The sequence below is a fragment of the Papio anubis genome, chromosome 12, assembly GCF_008728515.1.
Source record: "Papio anubis isolate 15944 chromosome 12, Panubis1.0, whole genome shotgun sequence".
In the NCBI taxonomy this organism is placed as follows: domain Eukaryota; kingdom Metazoa; phylum Chordata; class Mammalia; order Primates; family Cercopithecidae; genus Papio; species Papio anubis.
The window spans coordinates 90,444,106-90,462,321 of record NC_044987.1 but is presented as its reverse complement, the minus strand read 5'-3'; the positions used below and the strand labels follow the sequence as shown (position 1 = coordinate 90,462,321).

The window sequence follows — 18,216 nt, the reverse complement described above, 5'->3', positions numbered from 1 at the left end:
AAAAAATTTAAATCTAAGGAAACTTGAAAAAATAGTGCAATGAGCTCCTGTATATATCTTTCATCTAGATTCACTAATTTAAAGAGTTTGCCACGTTTGTTTTACCTGTTATATCTCCCATCTCTCTCTCCCTCTTGAGCGGCTTGAAAGCAATTCCAGACATTAAAATTTCACTCCTAAATGCTTCAGGTCACATAACTGAAGAAGAATTATGTGTCACCACATTATAATATCTAACACAGTCAACAGTGATGTAATATCCTCTAATATATACTCTCTATTCAAGCTAACCAAAATATGCTTTAGAGCTCTTTGTAATCTAGTATCCAAATACACTTCCTTGTATTATATTAGTTATTTTCTTTAGTTGTCTTTAATCTAGAATATTCTTTTAATCTTTTGTTTTGTTTTGCATGACATTAATTTATTTTTCAAGAGTCCAGGCAGTTTTCTTGTAGAATGTCCCACATTCTGGGTTTGTCTGAGTGTTTTCTCATAATTAGATTCAATTTAAATATTTTTGGTAACAAGACTACACAGGTGATGTCGTCAATTTTTAATTCTAGAGATAAATAGCAAGTCTTAAGCTATTTATAGAAAAATGGCTGATAGTGTACAATAGTGGCCATTGTTTTCGTTTAAAATCTGTTTTTGATTTTAATTTCCAAATTCACTTAAAAGTGTGCCTAACAATATGTAATATGAAAACCAAATCAGCATAGCATTTAGTGAGCTCACAAAAATAGTTGTTTGTGGCCAAATATTAATAATTCATTTAATTATCAGCTCCCAAGATTACTATAGATGTATTCGATTACTGTTATACATGAAAAATGAACATTATATGAATGACAATTGTTTTTCCTAACTAAATACTTGGCTTTAATTATTGCAATTATTATTTTTAAAATTACATATGTTGAAACTATTTTGGCATATTATAGATCAGCTAAATAAACTGAAGTATACATTTCAGGTGTTAGTATAGAATACCAACAATAGTGCTATATAATAGGAAACCCACTTATTTCCGAATTTTATTAGACACTGATAATGTGTATTTTATTGTTTATTTGTGCTCAAATTTCAATGTATGTATAATTCTGAAGATAGTTTTGATGTTTTTTCCATTTTTCAGATCTCCACTAAACCTTGCTTTGGGTTTGACCTTTGACCGAGTGAGTGCATTTGCCAGAGGTGACATCGTGGTTGCATATAAGACCTTTTTGGATCCTAATGCTGTTCTGCTACCTGGATGTGGCAAGTAAATTAACAAGTAATCTTGTTAAAGATCTGGTTAAAGTAATCCAAATCACTTAATTCAGGATTTTTCAGAGTAAGAGATTCGAAACACTAAAAGATGCTTTTTCAGTTATCTTAAATAAGAATTGTTTCTTTTATTGATTTATTTAATGGTATAACGAGGTAGTGCCTAAAAGACTTGTTAACTTCCCCTAGTTTTAGAAAACCATATGGGGCCATGAGCAAAGCATAGTTTCTGCTTTGCAGAAACAGCAATTTTGTTTGAAACGTAAAAGCCGTTTTTAGTGATTATTTCTAAATTAATCATTTAAAATGGAATCATTAAAATATAAAATATGTTCTTTGTATGAGTGTTTACATTTAAACTTCTTATCTGATGATGGTACATTTAAAACAAAAGCAACGTTCTGGGGACTTGTTGGGGCAGTGAAGAGTAGGAGTTAGAAGATCTAAGGAGGCACTTTGCTTCATCTCTGCTCATGATTGTCCAGGAGCTGGTTTCTTTTCTTTTTTTTTTTTTTTGCGGGGTGGGGATGGAGTCTCACTCTGTCACCCAGGCTGGAGTGCAGTGGCATGCTCTCGGCTCACTGCAAGCTCAGCCTCCCGGGTTCACGCCATTCTCCTGCCTCAGCCTCCCAAGTAGCTGGGACTACAGGCGCCCGCCACCATGCCCGGCTAATTTTTTGTATTTTTTTTAGTGGAGACGGGGTTTCATCGTGTTAGCCAGGATGGTCTCGATCTCCTGACCTCGTGATCCGCCCGCCTCTGCCTCCCAAAGTGCTGAGATTACAGGCGTGAGCCACCGCGCCCGGCCTGGTGTTGGTTTCTTATCTGCGAATAATACAAACTGGCTTTTACTGAGTGTTGACCATAGGCCAGGCACAGTTACAAATTAATTGGGTAAGGACTGATTTAATTCTCATAATTATCTTACTCCTATTATTCCGTATTACTCTACTCTTACTCCATTTCTCAGAGACAGAAACCAAGGCACAAAAAGAGAAGTAATTTGTCCAAAGTCACACAGCTGGTACATGGTAGAGTCAGGATTCTAACCCAGATCATTTGTCTTAAGTACCTGAGTGCTTAGCCACTATTTAGTGCCATCCGATAAAACTTTCTGTGATGACGGACACACACTTTGTGACTACTGAGCATTTGAAATGTGACTAGCGTGAATGTAAAACTGCATTTTAAATTTTGTTCAAGTAAATTAATTTAAATTTAAATAGGAATAGGTAGCTAGTGACTACCATATTGGACACCGCTGCAGATCCTGATACTATTTTGGATTAAGTAATCTATCTGTAAGGTCCCATCTAGCTTTAACAATCTTATAATTTAACAAATTATAGCTCTTTTTAATAAACAGTTGAAAATGCTGAAGTAGAAGGCATATACAGAGAACCAAAAGCAGTCTGATGAGATCACTGAGTCCAGCCAGTGACAACCTATTGCTAAATATGTCTAGAGGGACATACGCATTGGTAGTTGTTTAAATAACAGCTTTCTTCCCCAATGACTGCTGGTGCTTTCCAGGCAAGATTTGAGGTATAAGTTATTAGTAATAGTGTATACGTAAAGAGAAAAGAGTATAAAGAGTAAAGGGTATTGTAATTAAATGCATATTATTCTAATACAAATAATTACATATTTTACTCTTCTTAGTTGGGAAGTTTGTGAGGGATTTCCAATTAATTTCAACTGTACCAGTCAACAGATACCTGACCAGTTTGAAAATGTGGACTTGGAGAACCATTTTCTACAGAACAAGGTCAGATTTTAGTTCTCCTACTTTAAAAGGTGCACTTTATGCATTGAATACTCAGCCAACATATAATGGGTATTTGTAACAGGTTTTTTTTTTCCCTGAGATGGAGTCTTGCTCTGTTGCCCAGGGTGGAATGCAGTGGCATGATCTCAGCTCACTGCAACCTCTGCGTCCTGGGTTCAAGCGATCCTCCTGCCTCAGCCTCTCAGGTAGCTGGGACTGTGCCTGGCTAATTTTTGTACTTTTAGTAGAGATGGGCCATGTTGGCCATTTTGCCATGTTGGCCAGGCTGGTCTCGAACTCCTGACTTCAAGTGATCCGTCCACCTTGGCCTCCCATATTGCTGTGATTACAAGCGTGAGCCACCGCGCCCGGACTGTGACAGTTTTTTTTAAACTATAAATTATATTACAGTTTTTTAAACTGTAACTTATTTTTACAAATGTTGGGGCAGGTATTATTCTTTACTTCCTGTTAATTAACCAGGCACTTCAAAACAGAAAGCAATATATATAATTCCTACCTGAAAACCTTATACCTGATTTATGTTATTTAAGCCCTGTTGTTTGGCATATTTTCTTTGTACTATTAATAGCTATAATAATAAGTTGGAGTTATTTAAGGAAGTCTTTAAGATGGCTGCTATCTCTATAGTTTAGGATCTGATCTATTTGCTCTGTAGGTCAATGTATCTAAGGAACACAAGTTCTTTAGGAAACCTAACTCATGGCAACCCAATCCCAAAGGTCCATATCAGTTTACACTTAGAAATTTATCCTTCCAGTAAAGAAGATTTTTTTTTCCTCTAGCTCAGTTATGAAAGGCATTTTAAATCTGTCTCCAAAGAAAGAATAATTATTTTGTTTTTCTTAGCTGGAAAACTCTGTGTATGATTGTTGCTCATTTTAGCAGTGTAAACTTTAATTTTTGAACATGTGAAATCAAAATCAAAAGTCACTTACGGAGACAGAGCAGTCCAAAGAAAGTAGGACTTCCTATCAACTGGGCCCTGTATTTCTAAGAGTCAATGCAAGAGACACATTGCCCCAACCTGCTCTTTTAAAATTTCTTTATGCTACCCATTCAGTTTCTCAATTATGTCCAAATTTAAACTGAAAATATTGATTGCTTCAAGGAGCATATGGATCTAAACAAGTATACTTATAAAAATAGAATCAGATATTTCTACTTCTGCCTGGTTGTGAGAAAATTTAGAAAATTAAAGTAACTAGATGATGTACTCATTAATGTATTTTGTATTTTGTATTTTTCCTTCATCTGACATTAAGATTTATTTGCTGTAGATCTGATCCTGTTGGTATTCCTTGTTAAGTTTTTGCTGTAGCATTATTTTCCTGCTCAAAACACATGTATGGGCTTGACGCGGTGGCTCACGCCTGTAATCCCAGCACTGTGGGAGGCCGAGGCGGGCGGATCATGAGGTCAGGAGATCGAGACCTTCCTGGCTAACACGGTGAAACCCCATCTCTACTAAAAATACAAAAAAATTAGCCAGGCGTGGTGGCAGGCACCTGTAGTCCCAGATACTCGGGAGGCTGAGGCAGGAGAATGGCATGAACCCAGGAAAATGGCATGAACCCAGGAGGTGGAGCTTGCCATGAGCTGAGAGCACGTCACTGCACTCCAGCCTGGGTGACAGAGCGAGACTCTGTCTCAAAAACAAACAAACAAACAAAAAACAAAACAAAACAAAACAAAAAAACAAAAAAACACATGTATGCCTGGCTGTTGCCTTTTGACTTTCCAAATTTTCATCTGGACTTCATTGATCTCCATGATTCTCTTCTAATCTACCTCCACTCTCAACTTACCTTTCCAATTTTCTCCTCTTGCTCTGTATACTCTACATTACAGTCAGAGTTAATCAATTGTGCAGTAGAACATGCTTTCCACTTTCGTATACTTGTGCCATGGTTTGTGTTGTTTTTTGCCTGGGATATACCCCCAACCATTACCATTGCTTGCTTCTTAAGGCTTTACTCAACTTCATCTTCCATAAACCCTTCTTAGATACTCTGGAAAGAATTAATCTTTATTTTGTTTTCTCAGGACCCATCTTCCTTTGAAAATTGTTGTTGAGTTTGTGTTTTGGTATAGGTATTTGCTTTTATGTTTTTCCTCCACTAAACTGAGGATTCTCTGGGTACAGGCATTGTCTTACTTGTCTTTGTGTTCCTAAGCACGAATGCAAAGTCTTGAATGTAGGGAAAATGCACAATACATATTTGATGAATGTATTTTTTTGTTTGCTTAGTTAGCCATAACCTATCTTTCAAGGCTGAATATTCTCTAATATGGTCTTTGTGTGTTAGCCAAGCCAGATTGTTATTTGCTTTTTTCTGAAAGCACTCCATGATTTCTGTTGTTATGCACATGTGGACCTCTTTGACTAGTATTCTACCTTTCTTTGTCACCACACCCAGCCTTCTCTGTCACCCTCGCGCCATATCCTAGCACAGAGTTTGGCGTATTCAGTAAAGGCTATTAAAATCCTGCCCATCAGCCGGGTGCAGTGGCTCACACCTGTAATTCAAGAACTTTGGGAGGCCGAGGCGGGTGGATCATGAGGTCAAGAGATCGAGACCATCCTGGCCAACATGATGAAAACCCAACTCTACTAAAAATACAAAAATTAGCTGGGTGTGGTGGCACGTGTCTGTGGTCCCAGCTACACGGGAGGCTGAGGGAGGAGAATCCCTTGAACCCGGGAAGCAGAGGTTGTAGTGAGGCGAGACTGTCTCAAAAAAAAAAATCTTGCCCATCATTCTAGCCCTATCTGGTTTGTGACTGCTTCATGAAATCTTTCTGTAGTCCAACCCCATTTCCAAACCAGATATGATGTTTCCCTTCTGAGCCATTTACAATGACGTTGAACTAGATGCTGTTCCTCTTACAATTTCTTGAATGGCTCAAAATCAGCTAGGCTCCAAGTCTGATCATATTTCAGGTTACATCAGCGTAGATGGGGGAGAATGGTAGGCTCTATTGGGGATGTTAGGATCAGATCATGAAGGGTCTTAATTCGATATTAGGGAATTCTAGATTTTCTCTAGAAAGCAAGGAACCATCGAAAATATTTGAGCAGAGGCAAGATGTAATCTGATCTTCATATTAGGAAGATAACTCAGGAGGTTCTTGTCTTATCCTCCCTGCTAAATTGAAAATTTCTCAAAGGCAAAGAGTATCCTGATCATCCCCGTCTCTGCTGCAATATCTAGATATTCAGTTAGCTGACCTGAATTAAATTTACTAGTCAATTAACTAATTCAGAGACCAACTCAAACCTAAAAAACAATTGGATAGCAAAGAGATATCAGAGAAAAGGACCTCAAAGGAGGCTTTTCTCTTTGCTTTTATGTCAAAGTGGGATAACTATAACAAGATAACTCTATTTTCTAAAATGTTGAAAAATGACAGAATAACAGTCTACAGTTATTTTATCATTATTTAATGGTTTTAATGATTTAGTGAAAATGAGAAAACACTCTCTCAAGTAAATGTTTATATGTTATGGCATTTTGAGTTTTTAAAAATTTTAGTTCAACAAAAATAGTAGTGTAAGAAAGCAAAAATTTGATAAATTGGCTAGTAAAGAGAAGCTTTCAAAGACAAACAGCTCCTCCATAGCTGAAACCTTTAAAATCCTTCAGAAAAATGTCTCCAATTATTTACAGAGTGGTGATCAGTGCATTGGGAATAGTAATTTAATAACCGGAAAAGGAGCACTTTTAAAGATGGATTCAGGCAGAGGTGACGGATATCTGTAGGGCATTTTATTGTAGAATCTTGCTGCTCATTGAGGTAAAGAACACACTAAGAGGATTACAACAGGGGTTGAGAGAAGGGAGGCAAAGCCGATATTCTTGATGCATGTGTTTTAAAATTGGCTTGAGATAGAGATATCAGTGCCTAGCCCCTGACTGTTCTTTTAAATCTGTTATTGACAAGTAGAACCTTTCCTACAGAGAAAAATTTGGAACGTATAATCCCCATTTGCAATGTGGGAGTCAGATATAACCCTGACAATTACAACCTGTTGCTCTTTTATCCATTTCAAAAACAGATTTGGAATCTACTAGACATTGACAATTTGGCAAATACATTTTTCAACATCTCTCTGTTGCTACTTAAATTGGCAACATTTTTAGATTGACTCAGTTTGATGGCAGTCAAACTAGATGTTTCTTTGAAATGGATGAGATTTAAACTTCATGGTAGTTAATATCAAAGGAGATATTTCATGAGAAGAACAGTTTGAGGAATGCCTGGTTATGGAAAAATACAGCAGAAAAATGGACTCCAATGTTTGGCAGGTCATGTATTCTGCCAGAATCAAAAGGAAACTTATTTTAATTCTAGCCTTTCAGTACATGGCTTCGCAGACATCAGCAGGACATTAGTGACAATCTTCTGTATGGAAATGGCAAGAAAAACATCAAGTTATAATTTTGGAATTATGGTATACTTGTTACAATTTAGCTTGTAAGTTCAGTAGTTATGGATGCTAGTAGAATGCATTCATAATTACTGAAGTACTATATTATTCTGGCATTATTCTTTTTGCCACAGAGGAGTCTGGGAAATGACAAACAACTCTTTGCTGTTCTATTTCTTTGGAGAGCAAGTCATTGAAAATGATATTTTGTATAAATTATTTATGTACTGAAGCAAACACAAAATTCTAGTTAAAATTTTGAATGGATTGCCATTAACATAGGACACAGGATTTGAATTAAAAGCCTAAGTCCTTCTCTTACTTTCAGACAAATTAGATCTTAGATATTTTGCCTTGTTTAACTGCGTAATTTTGCCTTGCTGATGTTTTCTACTCTCAGCTCTTTCCATTTGTTGACTGTAGAAGTGGGTGGATTGGTCAGCTATAAAGTTAGAGCATAGAAACAATAAGAGAGAACAGAAATTACATGAGGAAAGAGATTTTATAACATTTTCTTTAATTAGCTGTGATTTTAACTTAAGTGTGAAATTATTCAAATTGACCCTAAATGCATTATCAAAAGTGAACATCATGTAAAATTTATTTGCAATAGAATAAACAATTTGTTCAAAATGAGGGTTGTGCTCTATGAACTTCTTTCAAGAAATATTTCATTGTCTTGTGTTCTGTTTCTTAGTAGATTTACAAGAGAAGATCATAAGTGGTTCTTTTCTTATTTTGAATTTGCACAAGAATATTTAAGGCTACTCCACCTTCATTAGCTATTTGGGAAAAATAATTAAACACGTTTTAACTGACCCAGCATGTATATGCATTGCTTTATCATTGACTGCTTCTACATCAGCACAGTTTATTCAGACAAGCAAAATTATAATGGTCACTTAAAGGACCTATGTGTATAAGTATTTAAAAGAATAAAAGAGAATTTTTTTGATTCTCAATAAGACTTAAAAATGGTTTTAATGACATATATGATAGTATGCATTTAGATACCAGTCTCAATCTAAATGTTCTTATACACATGTGCACGTGCATGTGTGTACATGGGCGCGCACACACACACACACACACACGGCATGTTATGTTGTAGATTGTCAGAACACTTTTTTTTCTCAAATCCCAGCTTTCATAGTTCTTAACTTCCCACCCTCGTTTGGTCTAAAACTAAACTATCAAATTAATTTAAAAAGTGAAGTCACAGAAGAAAAATGTAATGGCCATTGTCAGTTTTAAGGATATCAGAACACCAGACTTGGCAGGAATCTTTTTTTTTTAATAATACAAAATAAAGCTGAGTTAGTGGGCCTTGCTGTGTCTGCTCTATGTGGAATCACTTGGGAACTGTCCAGCAAAATATCTCTTGAAGAACAGCATGGTGTTAATACTGGGTGCCAGCCCAAGGCAGAGACAAAGGACCCCTTCACTCTTCACCAATAAGCCAACTGTTAAAAGATTAAACCATGTTGTGGAGATAACAAGAATGTAGGCGCTGGCAGCAGGTGCTGTACAAAGAAGCAGTTGGCTGTATGGTTCTTCTGTCTGACTAATTTCAGTCAAAACAATCTTCTGCCCAGTTGCAGAGGGGAGTTTTGAGTGTGATGGCAACTTGGAGTTAGGAGGTTGAGTAAGACTGCTACTTTAAATGCTGAGTCCTGTGGCGAACGGATTAGTACAATGTAGTTTATCATTGTTCAGAAACTGTGGGGATTCCCCGCCAGAATCCAGGCACTGTAAGCACTGTAAGTCAAATCTGCTTATGTGGTGGTGTTGCTATATTTTTTAAAATTTCATTTTCACATGTAGGAGTCATATGACGTTTTCTTCTCTTGAGAAGTGACTTTCATTATAGAATAATTACCACATATATTAGTTTTATCTTTATGATAGTGCCTGATTACACTTGTAAAATTTTTTGTTTTAAATCATCATTGAATTTATGCATTTTAAAAAATCATTTGGTATTCAACAAATATCTAGCATTAGCGCAGATATAGAATGGATGTTTTAGTGTTAGGAAATAAATTGTTATTAAAGCAACATCATTTATTGAGTTTTAAATATAAATTGGTATATTCCTGTAAGCATACACAAATAAATATTGGTACTAAAAAACCTAGAATAATTACTCAGTGAAAGTGATCATATAATTTAGGAGATAAAATTTATTAAGTATGAAGTAATAGAATTCCTACAAGTGATGTGAGTGCCTACTAATTTGACAATCAGTTCTGAGTGAGCAATGCTAGAATAGAAGGTGCACAACACCTTTGGCATATGTAATCTGATAAGGAACACAGGAGAGGTGGGTGCAAAGTCTCCCCCTTCAGTACCCCCTGTCCATCCCCACAACTCTCTCTAAAGTCTCAGCTCATATTTCTTTATTCTTAGGAGATTGTATGAACTCCCAGCTATTTTCCCTGCCTTTGATGTCTTCATTCTACAGTCCGTTATCCTCTACCTTTACCAGATCAACCTTACTAAAGTCTGCTGTTAGCGAGATAGTTTTGATTATTAAAAAGTCAGGAAACAACAGATGCTGGAGAGGATGTGGAGAAATAGGAACACTTTTACACTGTTGGTGGGAGTGTAAATTAGTTCAATCATTGTGGAAGACAGTGTGGCGATTCCTCAAGGATCTAGAATCAGAAATGCCATTTGACCCAGCAATCCCATTACTGGGTATATACCCAAAGGATTATAAATCATTCTACTATAAAGACACATGCACACGTATGTTTATTGCAACACTGTTCACAATAGCAAAAACTTGGAACTAACCCAAATGCCCATCAATGATAGACTGGATAAAGAAAATGTAGCACATGTACACCATGGAATACTATGCAGCCATAAAAAAGGATGAGTTCATGTCCTTTGCAGGGACATGGATGAAGCTGGAAGCCATCATTCTCAGCAAATTAACACAAGAACAGAAAACCGAACACCACATGTTCTCACTCACAAGGAAAGTTGAACAATGAGAACACAGGGACACAGGGAGGGGAACATCACATACTGGGGCCTGTTGGGGGGTGGGGGGCTAGAGAGGGATAGCATTAGGAGAAATACCTAATGTAGGTGACGGGTTGATGGGTGCAGCAAACCACCATGGCATGTGTACCTATGTAACAAACCTACATGTTCTGCACATGTACCCCAGAACTTAAAGTATAAAGAAAGAAAGAAAAAAAAAAAAGAAAGCTTTCACTGGCTCCCTACTGTCCACCTGACTCCATAGCTTTACACTTGACACTTTCTACAGTTTGGGCAAATTTACTTTTTGAGTCTACCTGCGAATCCTAAGACTCATTGATTAAGCTTCCTTGCCTTTACTTGGAATACCTTTTTATTCTTTATTATTCCTGTCAAATTGTCCCCATCCTTCAAGGCCTACTTTACCTGTTACGTCTTCCAAGATGCTCCACCTTTAGGTTACTCCAGCGGAAATGAGCCTACCATTTTTTCATGCCTGTAATACTACTATTTAATCGTTCATATGGAGCTTATCATGAAAGGTGAGTGGGGAGAGAGAGAGAGAAATTGCCTGTACTCTGTTGTATGTTTCTTTGGGTCAGGAAAAAATATTTTGTAATATTCCACACCACACAGCATAGGGTCTTGCATGTTAGAGTCGGTGCTCAACAACTCTTGATTGAATTGAAGGGGATTGAATGCTACTTTTTGAAAAGAGATATCAATCAGAATAAATAATGTTCTAGGATAACTTATTTTGGTTAAGTGTGTTGAAGAGTTTAACTCTTAGACTATGAGTTAAAAATGCATACTTCTTCTCATGATATAGGTAGATCCCAATATTGTCCTTCATGCCTCTGTTTCCATTGGAAAGTGGAGTTTCTCAGGCAGTGAAGCAAGCAGCAGGAGTCAAATAGTGCCATCGATCCTTTGGCCTGCAGCCAGTGTGTGGCTGATCACCAAGGTACCTAAGAGTGTCTGTTTTCCCTGAGTGACCTCCCCTTGCTTGCTGGCTCACCGCACTTGCTGGCACCCAGTGCTCTCATGCATGCGAGCATAGAAGTGAAAGCGTGATAAATTGTTGGCTGTTATAAATGCTATCTCTGCTGTTGGTATTGCCTAGCCCACAGGACTTATGTAGATTCTCAAGTGAGCATTCAGTTCACTATCAGACATGCTGCTCATTAGTTTATACCTCACAGTATATTTAAACCAAGCATAGAATTTGTCTGTAGTCCACAGACTCATTATTTTCATGAGATTTGTCTGAATGTGCTTCTACTCCTAGATCTTCATTTTGAATTTTACCCCTCAGCTTTCCTGCCTGGTAGATTACCAACATATACCAGCTTTGCATATCGTCTTAGCAAGGACATTGTTTTAAAAGAAATCCCTGAGTATAAACATGAACAGTGCCTAACACATTTTGTTCCTGTGTGTTGGTAATATTTAATCTTTTTCACTTATTATTTATTGTACTATTGTATATGACTTATAGAAGAACATAGAATTGTCCTTTTCTTTCATCTTACTACTGTAGTACATTTTGTAAATATGTATTTATGTTGAAAAGAGATGGTGCAGTTCACAATTATCCTTCCTGTATCTCCCTTTGCCCCCTCATCACAGACAATTTTGCTACTTCTTAGCACTCCTGTGAATGTGAAGTCACCCAGTGAGGTTTGCTGCGGGGCGGGGGGAAGATTGACACTATTTTCTCAAATGAAATTTTGAATTGCCCTTAGCTATTGTTCTTTAAAAGTTATAAAAGAACTTGTAGAATAATTAAGACACAAAGGTACTAAGACATATTATTTATTTCATGTGTCAAAGCATAGTAAGTTTACATGAGCTATTCCTGAAATCTGGATTTCCAGCTGGAGGCTATGTTAACTATTTGCCCTTTTTACATGGTATTTTGTTTCTGATTTAATAATAATATCTCCACTTAGTTGAATACTATATGTCAGACATTACATTAGGTACTTTATTCACATTTATTATTTCATTTAATGTTATAAGAACTGTGCAGATTTTTATTATACAGCTGAAGAAACTAAGGTTAGTAATGGCAGAGGAAAGATTCTTGGTCTCTTTGACTTCAGAACTTTCATTGTAATATAAAACACTCCTCAATATTTGACTTACCTGTGAGCATAATGGAAGTGTTTTAGTCTCAGCCCTGCCACTGAATAGCTGTATGACAGCAGACAAGTCACACATGTTATCTAGGCCTTAGTGTTCTATGAAAACAAGTTGGACTAGTTGCTATAGAAGGTCCATTCTCAAATCCCATATTCTTTAATTTCATAGTATCTGTTTCTAGAATTTCATGATAATCAAAAACATATACTTGTCTAAAATCTCCTCAAAAATAATTGGAATGCCTACCAAAAGAGTATAGTTTTGGAGTTATTAAATAATTGAAATCTCTTGTGTGACATTGGGAAAATTACTTAGCTGCATTGAACTACTGTTTTCTCTTCTATGAATGATGTTAGTCATACCTGTTTTGCACAGTTGCTGCGAAGGTGAAATGAGAAAGCATTTGTGATGTTCAAGCATGGTGTCTGGTATACAGAAAGTGCTTAATAAATGATGGCTGCCTTTCCTCACCCTAAGCAGTTCTTTCTGTGTAGACAAGCATGGTCAAACAAGGATTTCATTCAGTGCTTATTAAAACCAATTTTTTAAAGAAATATTTTTCCTAAGTCATCAGTCATCATCATGTTTCTTTTCCACACTACAAACACAAGAAATAAAGTATATGCTAAAAAGGAAGCAATTCTGAAAATCCTTTAAGATTGAACTCTCTCTTCTTCTTTTAAAAATAAACCTTTTTACCTGTTAAGAGAGAATTTTACGTGCCATAAATCTCCAGTAGATGTAGACAAATTTCTCTCTGGTTGTCACTTATAAAAAATGTTGTACTGACTCACTAAGTAAGAAAATGGTTAAATGGCCCTTCAAGCAATACTCCCCTTTAATTTCCTTGGCAGGAAATCCTAACATTTAAAACAAAAGCAGTTCACAAACCACCTTAAAATGTTTAACCCATGATATTTAGACCCAGAGTAAAACTTTAAATTAATACAAAGGTTAAGGATTTGTTTCAGTCTTTTCAGTTCACTGCACTATTTTTTTTCTGTGCGTACATATTTCCAGTAAGCTCTGTAGTTATAACTACAGCAAGTGACACGTGATGGACCCCAAATTGCTGCACTGTGAAATATGCACAGAAAAAAAAAGACAAATGAAGATATCAAGGTCTGTTTTATTTTGCACTGAACTGTAAAATGCCACCCTTGTTGGACAGAAGATTACTGATTCTGAGCAGGGCTCGCTGACTGCTAAGTTGTGGGTAGTGTTTCACTTTCAGCAACTGTTAATATCCAGGGTTATCCAGGCATAATGACCTCACTATTTGTGACACATTGTTGAATTTTCTGGTTCTTTTAACTTATTTAGACCTTTCTCCCCCTCTCTATTCATTGGAAGACTGGAATGATCCTGAGTCGAGCGATAACTCAGGGCTGCCTGGCTATTGGTCATCCTATCAGAGTCAAGGCTGCTGAGGGAACATCACTAGAAGGATATAAATTAATCCTACAGAAAAGGTAATGCTTATGAATTATTTAGCTCAAGATAATAAATGCTAATTTCAGGAATTCTGAGCAGTTCAATTGTGATGCCTCCTGGTTTGGATTGAATATTCATTCAATGTTTATATTTGTGTTCATAATAACAATATTAATTTCTGAATCTAAAGTAAGCTTGAAAATGTATGCCACTTAGTTTGGTAGTGTTTTAAGAATATTTTAAAAGGTGAAATGTTGGCCTTCAACATGTACCTATGTTGTAGACAAACTGCTGCTTTACTCTGTAATTATTATAACTCATTTCTTTATATCTGTTTTGATTGCTAATTAACAAACTTAAATTTTTGTGTGTATTCTTAACCGTTTTTCCATCTTCTGAATATAAAATATTGAACTGTGAAAGAATAATCACGGAGACCAAAAAATGCTGGCTTGTAAGGGACCATAAGTGTCCTTCATATTTGTTTTTTTCTGATTTAGGAAGATACAATAAAGGAAAACAGATTAAGGAAGAAAGTTGATTTATCTCCAAGAGTCCCAAAATATTGTTTTCTAATCACTTTCTTTTTTCTTGGTCTTTAGTTTTGATATTTTGTTTTCACTTAGTGTTGAAAAAAATGATTTCTATCATACTTCAGGACTTAAAAAACCATTACCAATGACTTCTGGCTAGATAGGCACTTAGGATGTGCTTAAGCTGAAATCATCAGCGAAGTTGATCCAGCCATAAATACAGAAGGGAAATTTTCTCTAACCTGCAAAGCAGATATAAGGATATCATATAATGATTAAGAATGTGATCTACAGACTCAAATTCCCAGGTGTAGATGCAGGCTGCACCGCTTACTCTAACAACAAAGTGTCTAAGCCAGATGCTATTCTCATATCCTTAAATTGCATTGTCAAATTTTATCCATACAACAATCTGATAGGATAAGTATCATTATTATCTTTACAGGTGAGGAAACTGAGGTACAGAGAAGTTAATCACCTGCTCAAAGCCGTACCTACTAAGTGGTTTGGTAGGAATGCAAACCCAAGCAGTCAGGCCCTATAACCTGAAAGTAGACACTTAGCCACAACACTACACAGCCTGTCAGTTAAAGTCCAGTCAAACAATTGCCAATGAGTGCAAAGTGTGGTAGCAGATACCTTAGTGGATGAGCAGGGTACATCACTTGAAAAACTCAGGCAGATGGGAAAGATGGTAGCTTGGCATTATGCAAACTCTCCAGTGCTAATACAGTCCTAAACACATAGTTCCTAAGTAGTGGCAGACAACCCTAAAGCAAGTCTCAGTTTGGTATGGAGCTGTACACAGACTGGGTAGTAAGATTTCTGAAGCAGAATGAGTTCTGTAAAGACACTTTGAGCATGAACTTGCAATGCCAATGCCAATGCGAAACCATGGAACATGGAGCCAGAGATGCTTCAGCTCATTTAGTCCACAGTTATACTAAAGAGAAAAATCGATCAATTGTAACTGACCCAAAAATGACACAGATGATAGAATTACTAGATGGGACATTAAAAGAGTTATTTTAACTGTATTCTCTATATTCAAGAAGCTGGAGGAAAGATTGAACATGTTAACTAAATACACGGAAGATATAAAAAAACTCAAATTTCAAGAGATGAAAACTGCAATATATAAGACAAAAAATATACTAAACATTGCTAATGCCAGATTAGACAATGTGGAAGAAAATAGCAGTGAACTTGAGAAGATAACAAAAGTATTCACAAGGAAAACCAGAGAGGAAACAAATACTTAAAAAAAAAAAAAAAAAAAGAACAGAGCATCAGTGAGATGTGAGAAAATTTCATATGGCCTCATTTCTGAGTATTTATAGTCTCTGACAGGTTAAAGCAAGGAACAGAAAAATATTGGAGGAAATAGTGTCTGAACAATTTCTATGTGCAAAACTGAGAGCTATAACCCACTGATTCAAGGAACTCAACAAATTCCAAGCACAAGAAGCATGAAGAGACAAAACCAAGGCACATTATAATATCATTGTTTAAAATTAGTGATAAAGAGAAAATCTTAAAAGCAGAGAGAAAAGGTGTATTGTGTACAAGAGGATCTAAAATAAGGCTGACAGCAGATTTCTTGTTGGCAACAATGCAAGTAAGAAGACAGTGGAAGAACATCTTTAGAATACTAAAAGAGGAGGTGGGGAGGAACCTGTTAATATAGAAAACTTTTCCCAATGATAATGGTTTTCAAAATTTAAGGCAATATAAAGACCTTAAGATATTCACAAACTGAAGAACTCATCACCAGCAGATCTTCATGATAAGCAATGTTAGAGAACATCCTTCAGGCTGAAGAAAAATGATACCAGATGGAAATATAGAGCATTGGCAATGGTGACTACATAAGTAATATAACAATGCTACTAGGCCTGACGTGGTGGCTCATGGCTGTAATTCCAGCACTTTGGGATACTGAGGCGGGCAGATCCCTTGAGCCCAGGAATTTGAGACCAGCATGGGCGACATGCTAGAATTCCATCCCTACAAAAAATACAAAAATTAGTCAGGTTCAGTGAAGGTCCACAGCTGTAGTTCCAGTTACTTGGGAGGCTGAGGCAGGAGGTTGAGGCTATAGTGAGCCATGATTACACCACTACACTCCAACCTGAGTATCAGAGCAAGACTGCGTGTCAAAAACAAAAAAAACCCACAACCCCACAGTGCTAATTATTTTTGTCTCTTTAAAAGAGAATTGGTTGTTTAAAGCAATAGTAAATAATAATAATATATTGTGGAGATAATGTGTAGAAATAAAATGTGTGATGGAAATAACACAGGTGCCACTAGGAGAGAAATGGAAGAAAGATTTTTTATACTATTTGTGAAATGATGTGATATCAACTGAAAGTAGATTATGTTAAGTTAAAAGTATATAATCACCCAAACAATCATTAAAATAATAGACAGTTATGGCTAACAAGTCAAAAAAGTAAATAAAATGAAATATTAAAAATAATTAATCCAAATCAAGACAAAGAGGAAAAGAGGAAGAAAGAACAGAAATAGAAAATGAATAACGAGATGGTAGGCTTAAAGCCATGTGTATAAATAATTGCATGAAATATAAATAATCTAAACACCTCATTTAAAAATCAGACATTGTTAGATTAGATAAAATACAACATCCATCTATATGCTACCTATAATAAATTAACTTTAAATATAAAGACACAAATATGTTAAAAGTAAATTCACGAAAAATATATACAATGATAAAATTAATCCAAAGAAAGTAAGAATGGATGTATTAATATCAGATAAAGTAGACTTCAGTGAAAGGAAATTACTAGGGATAAATAGGGCCATCTGATGATTAAGGGGCTAATTTATCAAGAGAACATAATGATTCTAATTTTTAAAAAATGACACAGCTTCAAAATACCTGAAGTGAAAGCTGATAGAATTGCCAGGAGAAAGAGAAACATCTAAAACTCTAGTGAGCCACAATAATACCCTGTTTCATAATTAACAGAACAAGTAAAAAAACCTGTAAGGATATAGATGACTAGAATAACATTACGGACCAAATTTACCTAATTGATATTTATAGAAAAATGCATTCAATAACAGCAGAAGAGGCATTTTTTAAAGTACATAGCATGTACCAAAATAGTCTATATAATGGCTATGAAACAAATTTAAATAAGTATAAGAAAATTCAAGTAATATAGAGTGTGTTCTCTGATGATAATGGAATTAAACTAAAACATAGCAGAAAGTTTTCTGCAAAGCCCCCAAATATTTGAACACATTTATAACAAACCCATGAATCAAAGAAGAAATTAAAATGGAAATTAGCAAGTATTTTGAACTGAATGAAAAGGAAAATACAACATATTAAAATTTGTGAAACACTGCTGAGGTTTTCAGAGGGAAAGTTACATAAATGCCTGTATAAGAAAAGAAGAAAGATACCACATCAATGATTTCAGCTTCCACTCTAAGAAACTGTAAGAGCCAGTCAAACACAAAGTAAGCAGAATAAATGGGATAATGAAAGAGTGGGAATCAATAAAATAGAAGAAAAATTAGAGAAAACCAATGAAATTAAAAGCTGGATTTTTTAAAAAAGATTAAAAAAACTAATAAATCTC

The 18,216-nt window shown here is 35.8% G+C and overlaps 1 protein-coding gene across 1 annotated transcript in view; it reads left to right on the top strand.

Annotated features, from left to right (window-relative positions):
* DCDC1 (doublecortin domain containing 1) overlaps positions 1-18,216 on the top strand; it is a 508,775-nt gene that overhangs the window by 256,996 nt on the left and 233,563 nt on the right. Inside the window, exons 16-19 of the mRNA XM_021926829.2 lie at positions 1,139-1,264; positions 2,932-3,037; positions 11,314-11,448; positions 13,983-14,101. Coding sequence (XP_021782521.2) covers positions 1,139-1,264; positions 2,932-3,037; positions 11,314-11,448; positions 13,983-14,101 — 486 coding nt within the window. The remainder of the gene's footprint in view (positions 1-1,138; positions 1,265-2,931; positions 3,038-11,313; positions 11,449-13,982; positions 14,102-18,216) is intronic.